Source organism: Asterias amurensis, chromosome 18 (assembly GCF_032118995.1).
Source record: "Asterias amurensis chromosome 18, ASM3211899v1".
In the NCBI taxonomy this organism is placed as follows: domain Eukaryota; kingdom Metazoa; phylum Echinodermata; class Asteroidea; order Forcipulatida; family Asteriidae; genus Asterias; species Asterias amurensis.
In genome coordinates, this window is record NC_092665.1 from 10,516,519 (window position 1) to 10,535,194 (window position 18,676).

General features: G+C 38.8%; 1 protein-coding gene across 2 annotated transcripts in view; it reads left to right on the forward strand.

The window, feature by feature from the left end:
* LOC139950625 (uncharacterized) overlaps window positions 1–17,945 on the forward strand; it is a 72,234-nt gene extending 54,289 nt beyond the window's left edge. Inside the window, exons 7-10 of one of the 2 annotated variants that reach the window (XM_071949399.1) lie at window positions 1,974–3,166; window positions 7,255–7,368; window positions 13,048–13,222; window positions 13,691–17,945. In XM_071949399.1, coding sequence (XP_071805500.1) covers window positions 1,974–3,166; window positions 7,255–7,368; window positions 13,048–13,222; window positions 13,691–13,894 — 1,686 coding nt within the window. In that variant the 3' untranslated portion in view covers window positions 13,895–17,945. The remainder of the gene's footprint in view (window positions 1–1,973; window positions 3,167–7,254; window positions 7,369–13,047; window positions 13,223–13,690) is intronic. The other variant, XM_071949400.1, reaches the window with a different exon arrangement.
* The last annotated feature ends 731 nt before the right edge of the window (window positions 17,946–18,676 follow it).

Below are 18,676 nucleotides of genomic sequence, written 5' to 3' on the forward strand. Positions count from 1 at the left end.
CAGGGTTCTTGCATCAAGTCTGACAACCTCAATGAATATTCATGAGGTTATAACCCTGAGCGATCAGCAGACGTGATTCTCCAGCTAGTTTTCTTGCATTGAGTCCGTCTTGTCAATGAATATTCATGAGGTGATAACTCTAGCGATCAGCAGACGTGATTCTCCAGCTAGTTTTCTTGCATCGAGTCTGTCTTGTCAATGAATATTCATGAGGTGATAACCCTTAGCGATCAGCAGACGTGATTCTCCAGCTTGTTTTCTTGCTTCGAGTCTGTCTTGTCAATGAATATTCATGAGGTGATAACCCTTAACGATCAGCAGATGTGATTCTCCAGTAGTTTTCTTGCATTGAGTCTGTCTTGTCAATGAATATTCATGAGGTGATAACCCTTAGCGATCAGCAGACGTGATTCTCCAGCTCGTTGGCCCCTAAATCATAACAAGACCAGGATACCGGGGCTAATCGGCCTTCCCCGTTACTCCTGGCAGGATACAGGCTGTTCCGCCCCTGTCCCACTCAAGCCCTACTACACTAGACTAACACCCAACACATGTCCACACACCACCCAAGCGCACGGTCACGGGGGCTCACTAGTATTACAGTTGTGGTTCGTAGATTGACACATGGATACGTGGAACTATTTGCCTTTTCGTTTGTGCTGTGGTGGGGAGAATATCCTGAATCGAGTAAGTGGGAAATTTGAGTTTGTTCTAAGCTCATGAGTCAAGTGTTGTGTACGGCGGATTGAAGACACACGTTAATCCGAGTTGGAAAGTTTTCTGTACAGCCAAGGTTTGTGGGATATTTCTGTGTTAAAGCATTCAACTTATTTAGGTTGTTTCGGTATTTTTTGTTGAAGAAATTTCTCATTTTGATATTTTTAAGGGAATTGGATCCATTGTAAAGCCTCATTTGTGGTGTAAAGCCTATTCTAGGCTATTCATGGTCAAAATTTTTGTTCTTTTTCTGAAGCATCCTACATGTATCCAAGTTTGTTTCAGTACATGTTATTTGTTGGTTTTGTAACTTCATTCAAGATTCTCGACTACAAAAGCACTTGATGTGAGTCATTTTCATATTTTTGTAGAAATTTTGACTGTATGTATTTCACCGAACTTTGTTTAGTTCCGTCGTGTATTAAAATACATGATTTATTGTGGTTTTAGTTCTTTTCATTTGGTGGAAAGAACAAAAACTGCCATGATGATTTGCTGGAGAAAGTTTCATGTGATAATGAATAACGTTTGTTGGGTATTTTAGAAATTGAGAGGGCACCAGCTATAATTGTACACTACCTGGCCAATTGAGCTGTGACAAGTTTCTGCTAAGCAAAACTGTTTTGTGCTAAGCAGATTGGCATCCCTGTAATGGATTGAATCCAAAAATGTTATTCTGGGTAAATTTTTTCCCCGAAATGTCAACAAGTCGGACGGAAACACGTTTCAGATTGCTTTGTTCCGTTTCTATAGCAACACGTACGTAAGTTTTTGGAAACTTTTAAAGAAAGTTTGCCAAGATGGTTTTCAGACTGCTTTACTGAGCGAAAAAATTGGCTAGAGTCCAGAGTAAAGTGCTGCGTTGATTGTAGTTATCATGAATGAAAATATACATGTAGCCAGAATGCTTTGAATATTCCCTTATGCTCCCTTTTGAGTAGACTTGTGGACAAGTCGTTTATGATCCCACGCGGTGAGATACGTAGTCGAGTTGCAGCGGTGCTCTCGCTAGGTCACTGCTCATGCGCGAACTGCTGGCTGCCCCGATTTCCACTCCCCAATTTTGTTCCCATTTATACTTTAGTAGTGATGTGAAGTCATTTATTTATTGATACTCAATTGGATTGTTCTTAATTTGCGCTGATTTTGGTTTTACAGCTGAGTTGAACTGTGTGCTTTTAATTTTTATGGTAATTTTTTGGGGGTTAAAAAAACATTAAGGTGAATTCAAATTTTTGTTGTGTATTTCCCAACAGGTTTCTGTTAAGCAAACACAACGGACCATCCCTCTTCCCCCGGCGCCTTACTACGAAGTAGAGCTTCGTAACGCTTGGCCAGACCGCTCCATCGCCAATCCCGCCCCGAACTTCATCATCCACGAGCAGAAGACCCAACTGGTCCTGCAGAGCGACCAGTCCGCGTCGTCCTCAAGAACCAGCATGGCTCTCACCGAGACCCACCGCGTTCACACCCCAGGGCAGATCCTACTACAGGATTCCACCGTCCCTCCACCCTTCAACTACAAGCCAAAGGAGGACGGGGACTGCTATGGGTATGGTAACGGGTATTCGGATATGGACAGGAGACTGAGTGACTACACTGATAGGGATTCTTTTGATTATGACCGTAGCTACGCCATCTTAGAACAATTCATTAATGCAACGTGCGATATCTCAGTGCTGGACCCGAACCTAAGAGTATCTCCCGTCTCTAGGGAGTTCAGTGACAGACCATTTTCAAACATTCAATGCGAGGAAGATGCCGACTCTTTTTATACCAGGACTCAAATGCTTGATGCAATCCGGACAAACAATAACCTCCATAAGGCGCAGCAGAGTGAGAAAAACGCAAATATCCCAGTACGAGAGTGCGAGAGTAGACCTCAACCAGCCCAAAGGAAAGGTATGCCCCTGGTCGACAGGCCCTCTGAAGTGCAATGTCAAAAGTCATCATCACCGCCAACGAATCAAGGTCAAAGGTTAAGCAGGCATACAAGCCAGGAGGACCACACGTCACATATGAACGGTCAAGCTATGAATATTAATCAGAATGCAAATGAGGAACCAAGTCGGGAAAAACCCACACCAGCTCCGAGGAAGTTGAAAGGCCCCGCCCCTCCAATTCCAGTCGAGGCAAAAAAAGTAACAAACATTGACCAATCAAGTGAGAAGAACAATTTGAAGCGGTCAGCATCGTCGGCATCAGCAGCCAATAGCGGGGCTGCATCGGGTCGGGTGCTTGAAGCCCCGAAGTCACTAGACATTGCCAGTGCAGCGGCTGAAGGTCAGAGGATGCTTAAAAGTTTCTCATCTGTTGCAAGTCAAGACAGTTTCAAGAAGTCCGGAGGAAGGTCCCCTGGTCATATAGGCCACAAGGTCGAGGTGGAGATTGGAAAGTTCCGCTGCAAGAAAGTGACAAACAATGGTGTAGCTCCGCCTTTACCACCAAGGTTTGTACTGTGTTCATCATCTTAAAATTAGTAAAATGAGGATTACAAATTTATACCACCAAAAACCCACTCACAGCTCTGTGTTGCAGTCACTATATTGGCATTACTTTGTTCTGTACACGTAAAATCCACATGGCCTGATTCTAGAGATTTTTGACAGCATTATAATCATTTCAAAGTTAGAAACGATAACTTCTTGATAGTTACATGCACAGTCCCAAATATGTTCAACAGATTATAAACTGAATTAATGGCAGCATTTGAATACACAAGTGAATAGTCACCCTGCAAGATCATCAATCCGGCGTCACGGAAAATCAAAGACACACGCTTCATCTCAGCTCCATTTCCTATATCAGATAAACAACAGATCGGGCGATTCAGTAAAAAACAAAGTATTTACATGTGTGTGTCTGTCCCACAGTGGGAAATGTTTGTTGCAGAGACTTGAAAGCTTTTCCAAGGTTCGGAGATTGTGGTTTGGACAAGCTCTGTTGGTAAAGGTCATTGGGTGTTTGGGGGTACGAAGCCTGCTGGAGTCGAATCAAGCTGCGGTACAAAACATCCGTGACAGTTTTTCCGCCTGACATACTTGTAAAGTAGTTTTCAAAACATGTTAGCTGTTGGACTTAAGTTATATGTTTTTAACCCAGTTTATAATCAGAATATGTACAGAATATGTAGAATTTTGCTTTTTTTTTATTTTAAAGAATTTGTATCGTCAGTTGGGGCAAGTGTGACTTACATATTAGACTTGACATGAATCCTGACTTGAGGTCTGTCCTAAATGTCTTGTTGACTCATGAAAACAAATATTTGAGAAAATAGAGTTTACTGTTGCAAACTACTACCAACCAAAAGGCCCTATGGTATAAATGGAAACAGAAGTTAATGGCCTGATGTTTTGATCTTTCTGAAGGGCTAAAAGCCTTCAAAAAAGACTCTAGGGTCGAAATGTCAGACCTATTAACTAAAATGTATAATATTTTTGGGCAAAATCATTCTGGAAAAGAGAAAAATGAAGTTGAAAAGTATTTGGAATGAGCACTCAAGTAGTTGCCTCGGGGCTTGTGTAATAAAGCAGAATAACAAAACAAAATCAGGTGTAACTTCCCACCTTTATGTCATCCAGAAACATTCAATTTAAATGCGGTGTACTGACCAACTCCCACAGGTATACAGCGGACGTAGACATGTAACATTTACCGAACGACGTGCGCACGGTTTTGCAGAGTAGCTAATTGGAAAGTTCCAAACAACGAAGAACTGGCGTCAGTTGGGAGTTCCCATGGACTTGCTGTTGTTGTTGATAGGACACTTCCACTTTAGGATTGAAATGTTATTTTGAAAATTTACCTGTGCTGTTTAGTTTTGGTTTGTTGAAGGTGTTTACGATGAAATCTAGTTTAGGGAGGCCCCTTGGGAAGAAGGTGTTTATGTATAATATTTCTTTTATAATACTTGTGATTGCTCTGGTTTTGGAGGTCTTCTATGAGGAGGGTTTATGAATATTCATTTATTTTATGTAAAAATGAGTTTTATTGCTCTTGTTCTTGTTTTGGAGGTCTTTTTTGAGGAGGGTTCGTGCACATTTAGGCCCATTTTGATTGCTCTAAGTTGTAGATGTCTGTGAGGAGGATTTATGAATATTCATTTATTCATTAATATGAGTGTGGTTGCTGGAGTTTTTCTTTGTTCAATCCAAAATTAACAGTAAATATTGTATATTAACTTTGTAGTATGCCTTTGACTTTGGCAGTTTTCCAGCAATGACATTACTACATGCTTTTGCAGTTTGCTGTTGTGCACGTAGGCTTGTATGACCAGAAACATACAACGCGATGCAAAAGGGGGCGTAAAAACACTGGTGTTATGCAATCACAACAAATTACAGTGGTGCACCATTGAGGAAATTGGCTAACCATTGAACATGTTGAACAAACCAGTGGGTTAACAATTTTATGTTTGAATCAGTAAGCTCAGGGCCTCAATCATGATAGAGCTGCTTATAACCAACAAATACTGCTTAACAGATTTCCGCTGTGTTAAATTTAGGCGGAAACCAGTCACAAATGGTACATTATGACATGGTATTTTGGCTGAGTGGTAGCCTATTCCTAGTAAGCACAATTGAATTGTGCTTAGTTATTTTGTGTATGGTTTAAGGCAGCACACATGCCCGGTTTACACAGCCGTCTGCTTAAGCAGAAACCTTTGCTTAACTTTTTTTCTGCGTAGCAATGATACATTTATATCTGACATGGTGTTTTGGCTGATAACTATTTTCTGGTATCAATTTTGTTGTTGAGTTGAGCTACTTTTCGCACACAAGAGCTGCTTAAGCAGAAAACATTGCTTTTAATAGTTTTCCGCTTGGCGGTATCTGGTATCTTGGCTGGTAACTTTATTCTGATTATAAGACCAATTTGTTTAGTGCTTAGTTAAGCAGCTCTATGAAATAAGCCCCATTTGTTTTCAGGAGAAAGAAAACGAAACATAGTGAGCCATTTGGCATGTATCCTCCCCCCTCCCCTCCCAGTAGCGGACAATTTTTACAGGTGTTAATCAAAACGTTCCCTTCTTGTCCATATTGCCAGTTTTTCTTAGAAGGTTATTTCTAGAGTGTGCATTTGTACAAATCAATATGTCAGTAACCGTCTGTCATTGCCACATTCTATCAACAGGATACAATCCTCGTTGACTTTCAACTTCCTCTTGCTGAACCTTCACCTTAGATTTCCTCCTGTTACAATATTTCACTGTTTAGCAGAAATACGATTTAAAGGGATGACAGGCAAAGGGATTACTAAAATTGGACAAACTTACAGACAAATTTGATGAAATTGTTCATCATTGGTGCTTATAGTAAACTGTTCTGCTGAGCAGAAATTACAAGTAGCAGGGAACCAGTCACAAACAATATGCATCACATGTTTTTTTTTTAGATGGTAACCTGTTTCTGCTAAGCAGGAATTTTCTAGCATTTTAACAGCATTATCAAATTCAATCCTGGGCCCAATTTTATAGAGCTGCTTACATTATTGCTAAAAGATTTCCTGCTAAGCATAACCAAAAGGGATACGCCAGTCACAGATGGACATGATATTTTGGCTGGTAACCTTAAAAAGGCTACTTTCTGTGCTTAAGCAGCTCTGTGAAATTTGACTGTGGTGTCTTGCCCATAGATTAAAACATGTTAAAGGAAAATTTACATCATTGGATTTTAAAGAATTTTTTTAAAATTGTTATTTTTGAAAAAATCAGCTAATTTACATGTAGGTGCACGGTCTTGTTTCAGAGAACCACAGAAAAATAGTTTATTTGTTAGTAGATATCTTGTTGGCAATGCTTGTGGCAATCAAAATAAACCGGAGTTTCTTGTGGGGTCGTTAAACTAGATACTTCATCTGAACAACAACGTGGTGTTTCGTGGCCGAGCAGTTAAGAGAAACAGACTTGCTCTGGTGTTTCTGATCAGCAAAATGTGGTTTTGAGTCCTGGTAATTTGTGTCCTTGAGAAAGTTACTTTTTCCATATAATTGCTTTGTCCTTTGAGTGGGGCATTAAGGTCCTGTTTACTAGGATTGCCAGTGCATGTAGACAAACCCAGAACACTTATCGTGGAAGAATAGGGATTAACTCCAGTGTTCCTGGTTCATATATCAAGCACCCTTGTTTACAGATTTCATCAGGCTTCAAGCTGCAGTGATTAAGTTCACTTACATTATGAGGCATCCTTGGTTTCATTACAAGAAATATGTAATTGTAAAACAAAGCTAAAACTTCACTGAACTGTGGAACATTCGAATGCAGTTTTTTCTTTACTCTTAAGGTTGTGTCTGTCCCCCGTCCCCTGAATTAGGATATTTATATGAATTTGCACGTTAAAGTATATTCCTGAAAAAAAGTAAATTTACAAACTAAACAAATGCAGTGTGATTTCAGAGATTAAAGAAAAGAACATTTTCCTTATGTACATAGATTCTGTGTTTCATATTGTACATTAATTATTCTTATTTTTATTTTGCTTTGTCTTTCTTTACAAGCAAAAACAAAGTATAACCATATCACTTATTTTCTATATCCAGGTCAACGTCCCTTATAGAGAATGGAATATCCCAAGATGGCAGCAGTTTCCATGGCAACCCCCTACCATACAGAGATATTACAGAGGCCCCATGGTTTAAGGCAGGTGTGCCAAGGTATGTGTTGTTGTTGTTTTTGCTAAGCAATAAATGAGGGCACCGATCGCATGTAAACTGAATTACATTGTCACTGGGTAACCTGGGCCCAATGACTATAATGCCTATAAGCACAAAAGAATGCTAAGCACAGAAAATCTTGCATACATGTAGCAGAAACAGTTCACCAGCCAACATTCCATAAAGTTTACATTGTTGCAACTGGTGCTCCGTTCATTTTTTGCTTAGCCAAGAAAATCTGCTGAGCAGCATTTTCTGCTGAACAGCTCTGTACAATTGAGTCATGTTCCTTTTGCTGTGCATATTTTCAAGTGCTAGGCAAATATAAGTGCTTACCAGCTTTATGGATTTACTAGTTATAAAATCTCACTAAACACAGACATGAAGATATTTTAAGCTGTGGTTAACCTAGGAATATCTTTCTATGCAAAGTGAATTGCTTAACAGCTTTATGCATCAGGGTCCTGCTGGGACAATTTAAGGGGTGGGGTAGGGCAGGAAAGCCTTCACGAAGGGAGACTATCTGGAGGGACACGACGGACCCGCCCAAGTCTTGATTTTGGATTATGGTAACGACCGGGGTAGGAGATGAGTTAATCCACAGTCATCTGTGAGCCAGCAATGATAGCAGGTGCCAGCTGAGCATGTTAAGGACATCTTTATTAACGACTACTTCGTCTAGTCGTTGTGAAGAGTTATGATTTTCATGGTTTGACCAAATGTCGGTTGAGCTTCTCAGCAAGTGAAAAGACTTGCAGTTTGTTTTGAAAAGGTGAACAAGTTAGACTTTAACTTTTTGCATCATTGTACTGTAGCAGTCAGAATGAAGTGTTCTGTTTGATAGCATTGTGCTGAAATAAAAGTGCAGGATTGGTAGTTAATTTCACAAGAACATGTAAAAAACAAAGTGGGAAAAAAAAAGAATAATGAAACCAATTTAAAAGGATTTTACCAACTTGCAAAAGAATTTAAATCACTATGAAATAGTATAACTAACATGGCGTTTTTTGTTCATGATTGATATAACTTTAAATTTTATGTACCATAACATAGACTCAAATGACGAATGTTACTTCATAATGTTCTTTATGATTTTAATCCGCTGGGGAATTTTTACGGCCCCATAAAGATTTACTTTCTGCAAATGTCAACCTTTTAATTAAATAAACAAAATATTTAGTTTCTTCAAATGTCAACCTTCCGAATATATATATATTTATATATATATATTAATTAAATAAAAACTCTTTGTCAAGTTTATCTGTCTGCCAAATGCCAGGTGTCATCTTGGTGTCATCAAGAGACTGCTCCCCCAAAAAACTCTTGCAAAGTTGAAGTCCTTCCAGCTTTTGTGAATCATTAACAGTGAATATCAGCAATGTTCTCCTCATGTGTTTATGAGTGGCCATCATTCTGTAAATCATTAAAGGGTGGGCAGAGGGCACTATCGGCTGTACGGGTGCTCCAGGTTGCCCAGTCACCTTTTTGAGGGTCCATTGTTGTCCCCTGCCCGTAAACATAAGGCGCCCTACGTCTTTACTCTCAGTGACCACTTAAGTAAAACTTTTGCTAACATGTTACCACCTCACTGCGAATATTTGCCAGTTGGAAAGGAAACACTTATTGAAACATTTTCATTTGTGTCACTGTGGTCAAGTGGTTGGACTGCAAGTCTTGCAACCACAAGGTTGTGGATTCAAATCCTTCCAATCTCAACCACTGATGTAATGCCGGCTAGCTACTGAATCGTAATTTCTTGACTCAGCCCTCGTTAGTTTGTTTGTACCAGCGCCTTGAATATCTTGTTAGTAGATGTGTGCTGGATATAATGCTCCGGTATTATTGTTATTATTACATTTGTGTGTCACCACCACTTTCAGATACAATTGTTTTTTCCCTATTCAGCTACCAACCAAATCCTGTGAATTGCCAGCAATGTTTATAAACATTTTTTTCTTCAGAAACATTGTTCTCTCTGCAGATGCCTTTTTGTTAAAGTGTACATAACACAAAGTCCCAAAGCGTCCAACTTCAAACTCGTTGACTTGTTTGTTCCAACAAATCCAATTTTTTTTGGAGCAAAAACAGGCAAGCATAATAGTCCTTGTGTACCGCCGCCCAGCAAAAGCAAAAATGTGGTAGCAATTTTGCCTAATTATACAAACTTATCAAATTGGCGCCACACAGGGGGTTTGTGAAATCCGCCCCATTTCAGGATGCTCTACTTAACATGTCGGATATTAATGAACAAAAGACTGCATTGTTTTACTTCCGATGACATTAATTGCAAAGTTCCTTTCATTATAGTAGACCTTCCAGCATGTATGCTACTTCGTGTTTCATTAAAGGGATGATGGATGGTTTCATCGCACTCATTACATTCCTCTACATTCAAATGAAATGTAAATTATTTGCTACGCCTGAATGCATTCGGCTCCTTTCTTTTCACACTATTTCCGCCTGACTGATTCTGCTTCACTTAATGTATGTAGCAATAAAACCTTCAGGTGTCAGCAAAGAGAAATTTACTAAAGCGGGATTTGAACCATCGACCTTTGGATTAACATGCCGGTGTTCCTTTAATGCCAATCAGTCATTTCCTCAGGAACTCAAAACTGGGATTTATTTGCTCATCAAGTAGATGAGAATAAGAGCTCTCACACCTGTAGGTAGAAATTCATCTTAATATAAAAAATGTTTAAGACATCACATTACCTTTAATGTCACTGCTCATGTTTCCACTGTCCTTACTGTTTTATGCCATTGCACTGTTTCCTAGAAGCGCTCAGGTTTTGGCATGGGGCATCTAATAACTTCTATTTTGGGAAGACAGATTTTTTTGGGTGCGGTATTTTAGACGTAAATGTTTCTGGAAACAGTTGTTGCAGGTGTCGAGTTGGTAAAAAGTCAGGATAAAAATAGTTAGTTAAATTGAAACAAACATTTATTTCCTTTACAAATCACACCTGTAATGATGTGATTAGTTCTGAAGGGAGGTGGTGAGACCATTTTGTATGTCGTCACCGACGTTACATAGAGTTATGTGTATATCAAAGCAGTAACTCTTACATACACCGTACACTGTACACAAAATTAAACAACAATTTTTCAAGCCTCCTTAGGGCGGAAACGGGCCTGCTACTTCATGGAGGCAATGAAGGCTATTGCCTCTATGCCCCCTGGTAATTGCCTTGGTGCCCGTTTACATGCACAAGTAGAAATTTACAACTTCCTCATAAGGGGCCCTTTATCAAGGACAAAATGCCTTGGTGCCCTTGCCCTTTCAAAAACGAAACATACAGGCCTGCAGACGTATTTGAAGCTTGTATGTATACTACATGTAGCTGAAGAACATGCATGCAGATTTGCGTGAAGGCAGGTTTATAGTCGGTCGCGTGATGGTCGTGCGATGGAAATAGACTGAGGCCTAAAAACAGTGTCTTTTAAAGATTGCGCATCAAGATTCCATCACGCGACCATCGCGCGACTGGCCTTAAGGTTTGCAAAAATATGCACAACTCTTGTAATGGATGTAGCTAATTTCTAGATTCTACTATTGGGATTTGTTTCTTAAGGCAAGAAAGGGGTCAGTTTTATGATTTTATTTTGTAAAAAAAACAAATGCAGTTGTTGCTGTAATCCTTTACAGTTGTATGTACATGTACATCTACATGTACTTTAGACAATGTTTTTGATGAATTTGTCTTTTATTCTGTCAAAACATGCTTTTATAGGTTGTTAACCTGGTTTACTTTCTGATGGGATTAGTATTATATTCAGACTTCTTGTGAATTTCTTGTAAAAACAAAATCTTGATTGATAACCAAGTACTTGTCTGCATAAAAGTATCTAATCAAATTAGTATTTGACAAATTCGTGTTTTATTTCTGCCACATTTTGTCCTCGAAATGAAATGCCAGTTATAAATTGATCTTTGTGGTCTGAAAACCTGTCAAATTTTATTGAAATGATGATTTTAGTAAGTAGCTTTAGACTGTTTGTTTGTAATATATCTGATTCAGGTCCAGTCCTGATTCAATGTTTTTGTCCCAAAGTTGTTAAGAAGCCTGAAAAGTCTTTAAAGGCCATTGCCATTATATGGATATAGGTCAGCCCTTGTACACTGGGTTCTTTTACATGCGTTACACAACACATGGGACCAATGGCTTAACGTCCCATCTGAAGGACGAAGCAATGGTGAAGTGTCTTGCTTAAGGACACAAGTGTCACTGTTGGGGATTCGAACCCACACTCTGATGATCAGAAACACCAGAGTTTGAATTTGGTGCTCTTAACTGCTCGGCCATTACACTTGCAATGGATGTTTTTTCACTTCACACAAGCATTATGTCTAGAGCATCGTGAAACAGAAAAAAAAATTGCAAAAGAATTAATTATTTTGCTTCTCCATACATGTCTTGGGCACTCATGGGTTTTGTTTCTTTTCTTTGTAAGATAATTTTTTTTAAATGATTTTCTGTGTCACATGAAAAAAATCCCCTCAACCCACTCCTCAATCCTCTCAGAAGTCCCCTAAATCCACCAACATGGTTAAAGATCTTCTACCTTCGGCCCAGGTAGTAGTAAAGCCGGACAGTTCTTTTCAGAACTGAGAAGTCCCCCAAATTCGGAAAACCTACTCCGCTATAGTAGAATATAAAGCAAGACAAGTTCTCAAAAAGAACATAATCTACAAGGCAAGCAGATACACACATGGTGTTACTGCAAACCAAATAAATGTTCTCTGCCTGTAAAGCAGCTCTATGCAACTAGGCCCAAAGTGATGGTACAAGAGCTGCTGAAAGGGGCTGGCTTTCATTCCTCTTAGGCAGTAGCTGTACCTACTAGATGGTTCACCTGTATCTAGACACTAAGACTGGTGCCCATCAATCAATGCGTAATCTACCAACAAATTAATTAGGTGCTAGACTTCCGTTATTGCCTGCACCTTGGAGACACTGTGGGTTAGGGGGGGGGGGGGATGTTGCGCTGGGCTGTATGGAAGCGGTATGAAGAGGCTGTCTAACCGGTAATGGACACACCCATTTCTAGGGCAATTCATGTAGAAACCGCGGGCAGTGTTCCATCCTGCCATGTTATATGGATCCTGCACCAAATCAGGGAATTTCCTGGAAAGTTTGGCAGTAATTATTGTGGTAAAAGGACTTGAAGCAGGTTTTGGGGGCAAATATCAGTGCTTACTTCCTTGGTATAAAAGGTTTTGTGGAGTGCTTGGGTTTTTGTTGGTTAAAAATGGAAATGGTGTGGTTTTTAACTTGGTGTCAGTTTGTGAGTTCTGGTATGCAGGACACAGAATAGCTGATCTCACATTTTTTTCTTCAAACGAGAACTGCTCTAGTGTTTTGATAATTGCTCTGCACGGGTGACTGCCGATAACCGTATGTTTCGATAACTCCTTGTGATCAACAGTCTTGGTTTGGGTTTGGGTTTAGCAATAGGTTTAGGAAAATACATTAGGGGTGAAGGAACTATAGCAGGTACGATACTTCACGGACGCAACAAAGGCGATTGCCTCCAAGCCTCCTGGTCTTTGCCTTGGTGCCCATGAAATGATCCAGTAGAATTTCACAATGTCCTCATAGGGTGCCCTTCACCAAGAAGAAATATTGTTGTCCAGCCATTATTAACAAATGTTTGTTATTGTTTTTGTTTGTACAGAGAGATTGCAGTGGAGATTCTGCAGCAAGAAGAAAAGGGAGCCTTTATCGTCCGAGAAAGTAAAAGTCACCCAGGATGCTTTGCTCTCTCTATCAAGGTAGATCTCAACTTCAACGAGAGTGGAATCGCAAACTACTTAGTTGTACGAACCAAAAATGGTGGCTACACAATCAAGGTAATTACCTTTGGAATGGTTTAACCCTAATTTGAGTAGCGCCCTCTATTGTCCTTGTTACAGGACTCGGTATTTCATGTGAAGCAAAACATGGCATTTCATGCAAATACAAATGAAAACACAATCAAGTTAAGGTAATTATCTTTGGTTTAACCCTAATCTGAGTAGGGTTTTAGAGCTATTTTTCCCTCCCTTATGTAAGTGCTCACCAATTTGGAAAATCCTTCTACATGTATATCTTTTTATTTACCTTTTGCGGGTTTTTGGACGTGATTTGCTGACTTGCCTCGATTCTTCCACAACTGCACTACTCTTTTTATTTCGAGCAACCGTCATTTGAATAGCGCCCTCTACTGTCCAGTTCTGTGTGGGGTGTTGTGGGTGTTTTTCCCCCTCCCTTTTGTTAGTGCTTACCAGTTTGGAATATACTTTTGTACACATTTTTAAAACTGATTTCCCATTTTGCAGGGTTTCGGACGTGATTTTGCTGACTTGCCCCGACTCGTCCACCACTACTCTTTTTACCAAGAGCAGCTTCCCTGCAAATTGGTTCTGTCTCGCTGCAATCCCCTCTTCAGACAAGACGAAGAGGAAGGGGACGAGGAAGGAGGCGGGGACCTAGACTTCACCAGCATGACAGACTTCAAACCGGTTATGGATGGTATGAAGTAGATTGAACCACTTTGAACTGGTTCGTCGGACGAGGACATGGTCTGCTGAGTCGGCATTGCATTTCAACTGCTTTCGGCTGGTTTTATGCGGAACTAATTTGTCTGAACTAGTTTTTTTTTTGCAGTTAAAACTTGTTTCGTGTTGAGAGAATTGACTCGGCTGCTGATTCAATATGCAATTACAAAGCTGTCAGAACTGGTTGATTTAATCTTGGTATAGTTGATTTGAATTTTTCTTGGCCAGTTCCAGTTGTTAGTTTAGTTCTGCAAATTGAAACTGGTTAAGGGGTTTTTAGGAAGTAATCAATCTGCCCATGGTTGGGTTTAAGTGCAACCAAATATTTTTTGTAAAAGGTAAGAATCATGACTGCCATTCTGTTTGGAAAGTTCTTGAGCGAGCACATTAAGTTTATAGGCCGCAAGCCTGATTAAAATGTGCCATACACTGCCACAATCGACCAATACAAGGGAGTGGCGAGATCAGTGGCCCAGGGAACAAGGTTGTTGAAGAGGTAACTTTTAAATAATCAATGTAGCTTAAACCATTGCTTAATAATGAATGACTCCTCAGTTTCCTTGAAAACTTTAAAAAGTTTGGTCAAAAGAACCAGTTGAGACTGGAATGAACCAGTTTAAACTGGAAGAAGCCACTTTAACACTGTACGGCCTTCTATTGTCACAACATTGCCCTGCTTGCAATACGTGTAACTTTTTGTATGTGTGCTTTTTGTATTTATGTGGATAACGCTTATTATATGAACTTATGCTAGTTTGTAACATCCAGAAACTTAGAAATCTTTGCACATTTTGAGATTGCAATCGACATTACAGGGTAGAACAATTATATTTATGCTATTTGTTGAACACCTCGGCCCAATTTCATAGACCTGCTTTAAGCATACAAAGTTGCTGAGCACATCAAAGTTGTGCTTAGCAGATCAAGATTACCAGCTTAAGTACCATTTCACATGTATAAAATGTAACTGGTATGCTGCTTAGTTGTGCTTAGCAGAAAAATGTTAAGCAATATTTTCTGCTACAGCAGCTCTATTAAAATGGGCCGGGGAGGGGATTGTAAGCAGCAAAATGTTTCTGTGGCTTAAATTTGGTCTGCTTTATGAGGAATAACCATGATCTTGTTTGCAATGAAGTCACAGATCGTAATAGAAATCATTTATATGCATGAACAAAAAGAGACCCACCATTATAGCAACTTTTAACCCCTTAGAAGCCTTATGGGTTTTCAGGCATGTTTTCGAACCTACCATTTTTTGGCAACTTTGTAAATCATCCTTTTCTACAACTTCACCAATCTGTGCCAAAACATTAACCACCCCACTACACCATCGCATTAATTAATAATTAAAAAAAAAACCTCCAGACTTTAATGTATCTATAGAATTCCCTGTATTCCACTTCCATTTCTATATGTCTTGGAGATTTTTTAAGCCATACTTGCCTTGAAACTAAGCAATTTTCAACCAAATTTCTAAAAGACTTTGCCACGTTCTGAAACTTTCCCCCCTTTTTTGCCAAAGACATTAAGTTGTACTTCAACAGTGGCTGTATTTATTATTGGGCCTAAGCAACTCACTGCAGGATACAAACAAAGTTTGTTGTTGTTTTATATACAAAAGTTTCACCTGTAGCGAAAACCATAAACATTAAACCTGAAGAGCACTATACTGTCAGGATTTTTCCTGATACTGGGATTTGTCACCGATCTCCTCGCACTTTCTTTGATATATCATGTTATAAGCAGTGAATATTGATTCACAGTTTCATTTTCTCAGCAAACATCGCAAGGGAACTAGGCACTAGCAATGTTCATCACATAATATTGTGGCTGGTAACCTGCTTCCGCTAAGCATACTTTAGTGTCCTTAGCGGAAAGATTGAAAGTTTTATGAAAATTGGGGCCTTAAAACAAATGTTACAATATTTTTGTTGTTGAGTTTATATCAATTTTGTTTTAAAGATGAATCGCTTCTTTGAATTTAGTTAAGATTGTTATGTTGCGTACAGGTTTTTTAGTTTTCCAGCTTCATATCAAACAAATTGATCAAATTAATTGTTAAATTTTAAAATATCCATCGATTGCCCCCAGTGCTTATACAAAGTTATTGTACATAATATACACAACAGTATTTATTGCCATGTAAGGACTTCTATCATGTACAAAATGGTGTTTTATTTATTTTCTATGTTTTATCAAACATAATGTCATTTGTTGTTGTTGTTGTTGTTGTTGTTGTTGTTGTTGTTGTTGTTGTTGTTGTTGTTGTTGTTGTTGTTGTTGTTGTTGTTGTTGTTGTTGTTGTTGTTGTTGTTGTTGTTGTTGTTGTTGTTGTTGTTGTTGTTGTTGTTGTTGTTGTTGTTGTTGTTGTTGTTGTTGTTGTTGTTGTTGGGGTTGTTGTTGGGGTTGGTGTTGGGGTTGGTGTTGGGGTTGCAACTGTATGTCCTGACTTAAGTTATTATTGCACTCTTTAGTTCTGGTCAGAATTTTGAATCAATACCACTGTTCCTGCTGTGTCTCAAAGGGCTATTACTTGCACTTTGTCTTCATGTACAATGTTTAGTGAACATAAATATTCTGCATGAGTGTGGAGATTTAAGTACGTCGGGTTGGCTCAGTGGTTTCTTTCCCTGACTTTCTCCTCTGTGGACCATTCAGGGTTCCCCTCCCAAATCAAAAACTTACCATTAGTTTCTTCTCCTAACCATCCTTTTTACTGGCGCTTGTGCTGTTGGATGCGTAATGGAATAAAAAGTGTTTGAAAATAATTTCAAATACTGACTATCCAGAATTGTAGATCAATAAACTGCAGAATCAAATATTGGTTTCCTAAAATGTTGATTGTTGATGCCTTTTGACAGTTTTTTTAAAACAACAATATACATCCGCAAACTTATTTAACAACTTTTGGCTGAAACTTAGGAAGAATGCCCAACAGGTTTGTTTGTTGCTCAAGAAATATTTGTTTTTCTTCTTCCAAAAAGCAGTATTTTTACTGTACATCTACATGTAACAAATTCCATTTTATGAGTTGTTATTGTACCATATTGTTACTATGTAAACTTCTGTAGAGAAATTCATTTTAGGTTACATAATTTTGCCATACCAGTCTTACTTCATGGCAGTTGTTTGTCATGTTTTCTTTTTGGTAACATTATTTATTTTTAAGCATTATTGTCCACTTCAGTCCAACTTGTTACAATTTGATTAATTTTGTGCTGTTAATTTACTTCATGGCTTGACGACATTGACCTTACAAATCCAGAGGTCAAGCTATGTTTAAAGCTCTGATCTAGGGCTTCATCCACCTGCGAAAGTTATTTTCGTGACTTGTTTTCTCATTTCTCAAAAACTATAGCACCCCAGCAAGTAATATTTTAAGGGAAGGTTTCTACCATCATTATCTTCAAATAATGTAAGTTTAATATTTATCTGAGGACATTGTGTTGTGTTACAAAGAGTACCCAAAGCCTTTAAAGTCTGTACTAAAATAATTGACGGGCCAAATCAAAAGCCGCGGTTTCAGAAAAAGTAATTTATCTGAAATCCATATCCACATGAACAGCGCCCTCTTGTGTTAATTCTCTAGCCAGGTCAAGACTATAAAAAAAAATTGTATATTGATGTAAATTGCTACAATGTTTTGACATTATTTTCAGTTATCACTGTATTTATGATTGCCTTATTAAGGACAAATTGCACATTTTATGCTGTTATATAACGTCTGCAACTGTGAAGTATATTTAAGAAAGGAAATAAATTAGAGATATTATACGTAAGTTAAAAAAAAATCCAGTGTCCGGACCGTGTTGTTGCAATTCATTTCCCGAGTCTCATGTCCCCATTTAATTATTACTGTGTCCTTCATTTCGCCGAAACATGATTGTAAAGCTGACTGTAAAATAGAAATGCTTAGGAAGGAAATATCGTGCTTACCATAAACAGGTTACCACTGAGTATCACACGTCGTTATCGTTAATGGGATTGGTGCCCATATAATGGTTTGTATAGAAGGAAAAATAGTACTTGCAAACTTGTTAAAATTCCCTTTCTTTATTTCACTGATAGCACACTATTTCTCATACTTTTCTGCTAAGTAAAACTTTAGCAGTATAGGCCCTTTACCAGTTACATTTTGTATGGAAATTGTGTTTAATAATTATATGGTATCCTTATTCTGGTAAGCATAATTTTGTTGTGCTTAGCAACTTTGTGTGTTTAAACTGCAGCAGCTCTATGAAGTTGTGCCAACATTTCTCTTATGTATTTCCAGCTGGGATATGTGTAATTGTACCCCCAAACCAACACAAGCATTTCGTATGACATAAACTTTGTATTAATGTCCGTGCCTCCCCCCTTTGAATAATATAATCTGGGATTTCGCAATTAAAAATTACCAGGATAATAATTATATTTCGTTGTGTAACTCAATCAATGTCTATTGTTTGTACCTCCACCGGATGCAGGGATGTGTTAGCAAGAGCCAGGTTCAAACTGTGTCTCTCTAGCATTTGAGTCATTGTCAAACCATACAACAGTCCTTGCTCGAAGGCCAAACATACCGCGTATTATTTGTTTTCAAACCATTATTCGGCGGTAATGAACGAAGTTACAGGAGCGCTGAAAACGGGCATACCAGTCAGGAAAATCTTGTTTTAGAAACCTCCAAACGCTAACTACAGCTTTTATCGGCCAGACGTGTGTCGTGCCCCCCCCCCCCCCCCCCCACCAAATGAAAAAGGGTGTACCCCCTCTGCATAGCTCAGT